This window comes from Vicia villosa, linkage group LG3 (assembly GCF_029867415.1).
Source record: "Vicia villosa cultivar HV-30 ecotype Madison, WI linkage group LG3, Vvil1.0, whole genome shotgun sequence".
Lineage (NCBI taxonomy): Eukaryota > Viridiplantae > Streptophyta > Magnoliopsida > Fabales > Fabaceae > Vicia > Vicia villosa.
In genome coordinates, this window is record NC_081182.1 from 137,604,294 (window position 1) to 137,610,095 (window position 5,802).

General features: G+C 31.1%; 1 protein-coding gene across 1 annotated transcript; it reads right to left on the minus strand.

The window, feature by feature from the left end:
• Window positions 1-741: 741 nt before the first annotated feature.
• Window positions 742-3,591, minus strand: LOC131656718 (receptor-like protein EIX2). The gene is made up of 2 exons (XM_058926348.1): window positions 1,184-3,591; window positions 742-1,013 (listed from the first exon to the last, which is right to left on the minus strand). Exon 1 carries the CDS (start codon window positions 3,567-3,569, stop codon window positions 1,200-1,202), a length of 2,370 nt encoding a protein of 789 aa, XP_058782331.1. The 5' UTR covers window positions 3,570-3,591; the 3' UTR covers window positions 742-1,013; window positions 1,184-1,199.
• Between the last annotated feature and the right edge of the window lie 2,211 nt (window positions 3,592-5,802).

Genomic DNA, 5,802 nt, shown 5'->3' on the forward strand with positions numbered 1-5,802 from the left:
TAGTTTAATATATTTTTGTATTTAGTTTATTATTATTATTATTAATTTAACTAAATAAATATTTTTATTAATATTTATTAATTTCCAACAAATAATATTAATAATAAAACTTTTTTTATAATAATAAAAATCAGATTTTTTTTTTAAAAACATTTTAATGTTTGTGGCGTGTTTTCCATGTCACTGATTTGTGACATGTAAAACACGCCGCAACTTTCAAAATTAATTTCAAAATTAGCGACGTGTTTTACATGTCACAAATCAGTGACATGTAAAACACGCCACAACCATTCTTCTTTTTGCAGACCTTGTCTGTCCCAGTTGCAGATGGAGGCTTGGTAATTGTGCAACATTAGCGACGTGTTTTCCATGTCACAAAGTTGTGACGTGATAAACACAACACAATAAAGTTTCCATGCACTCCCAAGCGACGTATATGACCATGTCGCTAATTTTACTTTTTGACGTGATTTTCCATATTGTGTCATGGAATTCACTTCGCTACAGACGTGATTTTTTGTAGTGGCTAGAATAGTAATCTCTTGCAAGTCATCAAAGAAGAAACTATGGTCTTTCCCTTTAACTTTCTTAATGTTTTTCAACTTTTGATAATCTTCTTGTGTCTTGTTATTTTAGTTCCCTTCAAAAGACTCTAGTAGAGCACTCATATTAAATTTTTCACTTTTTATATAAATCTTTTAAAGCTCTTTTTTTGAATCTCTCTCTGAATTATAACTTCTCTCATATATGCGACCAAGTTCGATGAAATATAAAAAAATTAAAATACTCATTGTCCAACATTAAAATTAAAATTTCTTCATAAAACCCATAACATGAACAAAATTGTCCATAATTACTATATGTTGCACAAAAATTAAGGACAAACATACTTATAACATAAGGGGAGAACACTACAACAAGTAGAATAAGAATTTAGCATCTATTCCCTCCCGTACAATCACATATGATCTCATCTCATAACAATGCAGGATCTCAAGTACGCATATATTCACCTGATAAAAAATATGAAAAAATCAAATGGATATAAGTTTTAAATAGAGATGTATAATAAAACACATACTCTCTTGTTTGATTTATAAAGCGTGTTATATCTAAATTATAACTAAAACAAAATATTCTATAGCTTTATCAATAAAATTTTTTTGAATTATATTTCACTAACCTTTTCTAGCAGTAGCTCAATTTCTATGAAAGCTTTTTAACTTTATCATCAAAGTTACATAGAGCTTGTCACCCACTCCATCAACAAACTGGAAGTATGCGTGTCTCCATTTTCTGATCAGAAACAAAGAACCACAAATTCCCCAGAAACCTACTGCAAATCCAACTCCCAAACCAAGGTATAATGATTCTTTTATAGAGTCGTCATCCTCATTTTCTCTAGATGGTGTTGCAGTTTTAGGACTTTCTTCTTCAGTGGTACAATTGTTTAGAGGAGCTCCGCACAAGTTTGGATTTTCAATGTAGCTCGATGCATTAAAGCTTTGAAGTTGAGTTCCTATTGGGATTTTTCCTTTTAAATTGTTGTTAGATAGATTCAAATACTCTAAAAAGTTCAAGAGAATCATGCTCTGAGGAATTTCACCATTAAGCTTATTACTAGAGAGATCTAGAGATTCCATATTTTTCATTCCTCCTACCGTCTTTGGTATTGTTCCAGAAAAATTGTTGTGAGATAAGTTTAACGTTTGAACTTGAACAAGCTGAAATAATTCCGACGGTAAATCTCCAGACAAGCAATTGGATGAAAGGTCAATAGTTCGCCTTTCCGGCTTAATTTTATACACATAATCTTGACCTTTTGTAAACAAATCAATTATAACATTTGACCAATGTAAACCCACATTATAAGTAACCATATGAGTCAAGTTGTATACACACTTTGGCATAGAACCTGAAAGTTTGTTATGTGCAAGGTCCAAATGATACAAATAAGAAAGATTGAATAACTGTGATGGAATGTTTCCTTCAAATTTGTTAGCTCTCAATATGACCACTTGTAAGTTTTGTGCCAGGATGATTGGAATGGTTCCAAAAAATTCATTTTTTCCTAAATTAATGTAATTTAAACTAGGACTAGTGAGGTCCATTGAAACTTCACCAGATAGCCTATTCCTCCACAAGTTAATGAAACTTAACATTTTCAAGCTATTCCAAGTATGTGGAATTGATCCTGAAAAGGAGTTGTAAGACAAATCAACTACTGCAGACATTGGTGATATGTTGGGGAGTTCTCCTGTGAAATTATTGTGATCCAACTCTAAATAACCACCCTTTAGTGTTATGTTTGATATGTCTACAGATATCGAATTATTTGACAAAGTAAGATATGATATTCCTTGTATAATGCTCAAAAACTTATTTCGATCTACTATGGAAATCCCCGAGCTCGATAAATCAAAATATTCAAGTAATTTTTGTGTGTATATCCAAGATGGAAAGTTTGGGCCCTGATTTGAATGTGACAAAACTAGACTAGAAAGCTGAAAAGGAGGAACCCAATCAAAATCAAATTGAAATACAACATTTGAACTACTCAAGTCTAGTGAATCTAAACTATTGAGTTTGGAGAAAGTTGTTTTTGATATATGACCGGAGAAATTATTAGAGGAAAGATCCAAGTAACGTAAGGATGAGAGGTTTCCAAGATTTGAAGGAATGAAACCATTTAACACGTTCATGGAAAGATCGAGTGTTTGAATATGTGGTAATTGGCCTATTTCATCTGGAATTGATCCTCTGAGTTGGTTATGGGAGAGATGAAGTTTTCTTAACTTTGGAAGGTTTAGCAAGCTTGAAGGTATCTCACCTGGTATATGGTTGTGACTAAGATCAAGATAGGTGATATCTTTGGTGAGATTAAAAAATGAATTAGGTAAATGAGAGGTGATGTTGTTGTATGAAAGATCAAGAGTTATAAGTGAAGACAAATTCAAATATTCAAGATATGGGTTGGGCATGAGGTTAATTATGTTACAATATTGTAACTGTAACTCTACTAGTGAAGGAATTTTTTCCAATGGTTGAAGCCAATTGGTTTTGTTATGAAGATGAATTCCAGTGAGGTTGAGATATTTCAAAGAAGAAAGTGGAGAAAGCCATTCAAGATTATCCATGTGAATAAAATCATTCCATGATAAGTCAAGGTATAGAAGTTTAGATCCATATGTGATGTTTTGGTGATTGGATGGAATACTTATCCTATCAAAATCATTGAAACTCAAATCCAAATGACTTAGAAACTCAAGTTTTAAAATCGAAAGATTCATCTCACCTTTCAAAGACTTGGGTAGCTCCACTCGTGTAACTCTTCCCGTATTGTTGTCACAATGGACTCCTTCCCAAGTACAACAATTGTTTTCACTTGTCCATGATGAAATTCGACCATGACTATCATTGATTCCTTCTTTGAAGATTAATAGTATCTCTCGGTCTGTCTCATTGCATGAAACCATCCTGTGATAATTGGTAGACATGGTTTTGTGGAATGTGAAGATAGATAAAAATAGAAGCAAAAGAAATGACATTTGTGTAATAAGAATAGTCATTGAATGATGAATTGGATATGAAGAGAAAAATAAAAACAGCTGTGTAGTGACATGAGATTGTCGTGTGATTATATAAGTTGTTAGCTAATGGGAAAACATGAAAAAAATAAATAGCTTAAAATAAGATGACTTTGAAAAAGTATGAGAAGACTTTGAATTTTGAATGTTATTTTTCAATTTTAGAGGGAAATGAAATACCCAATCACGTTCATCTTTCATTTTATTTAAATCATTATTTAGTTTGATATTTGTTGTGTATCATTTTTCTTGTTTAGTAGTAAGAGTCAAAGAATCAACTTAAAATAGAATATAAAATAAATGGCAAATTCATTACACTTTCTTGTTGCCATGAAAGAAAACAAAGATTCACATTTTTTATTAGACTATGTACAATGGGGTGTTGAAAATTTTTTTCAACGGTTGAATTCATGCAATGGTATGTTTAATAGCTTGTTTAATATGATGTGGATTACTTTGTGTTGAAAGAATTCAACATGTTGAATGAATGAGAGTGGGGGCCACATACAATATTTTGCAAAATCCTATTGGTTGTTGTGACTATTTGAATTTTTAGTGTGTTGTGAATGGTGGTAAAGTAGGATGTTGAATTTTATTAAACAAAACTATTGTAGTGAGTAAAAGTTGAATGTGTGTTGAATTATTAGGTGGTAGAGAGAGAAGATGATGTGGAGTATAAAAAGTGAAAAAGTAGGGTGTTGAATTTGGAAACCATTGTAAATAGTCTTATGTGAAATTTGTTCTTCATTGCCAGCTAATAATACAAAAGTTGTAGTTCAACATGAAAGTTGCTTTCACTATTTATGATCGATTCATACATTTTCTTAGGTGGCATTTAACATACACAAAAATTAACAAATTTATGTTATTTATACTCAAATAACATTTTCACCATTTATATAATTTCTTTTCAAATTATTTTTTTTCAATTTAATTAGTCATATTAGCGACGGAAAAACTTAAAAATTGACCGCTAAATCCGTCGCTAATATGTTAAAAAGGACTAAAATGACACCTTTTGAAGAATTAAAGGACCAATATAAAACTTTTTGAAATTAAGCGACCAAAATGAACACCGAGGTTAATATACACGACAAAAACAATATTTTGTCAATTATAATTAACCAATATTGAGCACTTAAAGCAATGTATTACTTTGAAGTTTGAACTATGAAGTTAGAGAGTGGTTTGTAAAACAAATAATTTCCTTTTAGTCATTTAATTTATTTTTCATTTGAATTTATTTTTTCTGCATGTTTAATTTATTATAAACGAGTTTACCATTCAACTAGACCGACCTGATATGCCTAATAAGACTAATCTTTCAATTTATTTAAATCATTAATTTTCCTGACATTGTGGCATTTATAGTGTAACAATTTTATTGTTTAGTATCAAAGAGTCAACTAAGAATAGTATAAATAGTAACTGGCAAATTTGACTACTTCACGTGGAAAATTTCTACGCGGTTGGTCAGATTGTTTAGGAAGAGTATTTCTTTTAAGGTTAAATACGTTTTTAGTTTCTATAAATATACGACTCTGTAATTTTGATTCTCCTAAAATTTTTCTTTTTTTTTTTAATAATAATCCTCACTAATTTTTTCATCCGCAATTTTGGTCTCTACCGTCAAGTTTCATTGACAGAAAAAGATTGGTATGTATTGAAGAGTAATTCAATATTCAGAAGATGAGCATCAGAAGTTCTGATGCGGGTTGATCTTCTGATGGTTACTCAGAAGATAGTTTTGACCAGAAGATATTACCTTCTGGGTCCTATTAGCTTAGCTGTTTAGTAGTAAGGTTACTTTAGTATTTTGTAGTACTGTACTGTTTGTACCTTAAACTTGTTCACTAAGTTTATGCCGTTAGGGCTGATGTGGCAAGATTTTTTCTTTTGTATAAATAGCCTTGTAGTAGCTATCATTTAATAATCAACAACTTTATTCTCTCTCATTAATCTTTGTGCCGTTATTCTCTTTGTCATCATCTTTATTCATTGTGCACCAACAATTGGTATCTAGAGCTCCGGTTCCAAACACAGGGAAATACGAGTGAACGTGAGTTTGTGTGACTCTGTGATTAATTTTGTTTCTGGGAAACAAAGTTGTGTTAAAATCACATTTTTTCTTGGTTGTTTGTGGGTTGGGAAACACTGTGTGAGTGTGAGTGAAATCTGATTTTTCTGCACAAGTTTAAAGATGAGTAGAAGCAAC

What these genes read in the sequence shown, in the direction of transcription:
- LOC131656718 (XM_058926348.1), bottom strand. Translation starts at nt 3,569, where the DNA reads ATGACTATTCTTATTACACAAATGTCATTTCTTTTGCTTCTATTTTTA.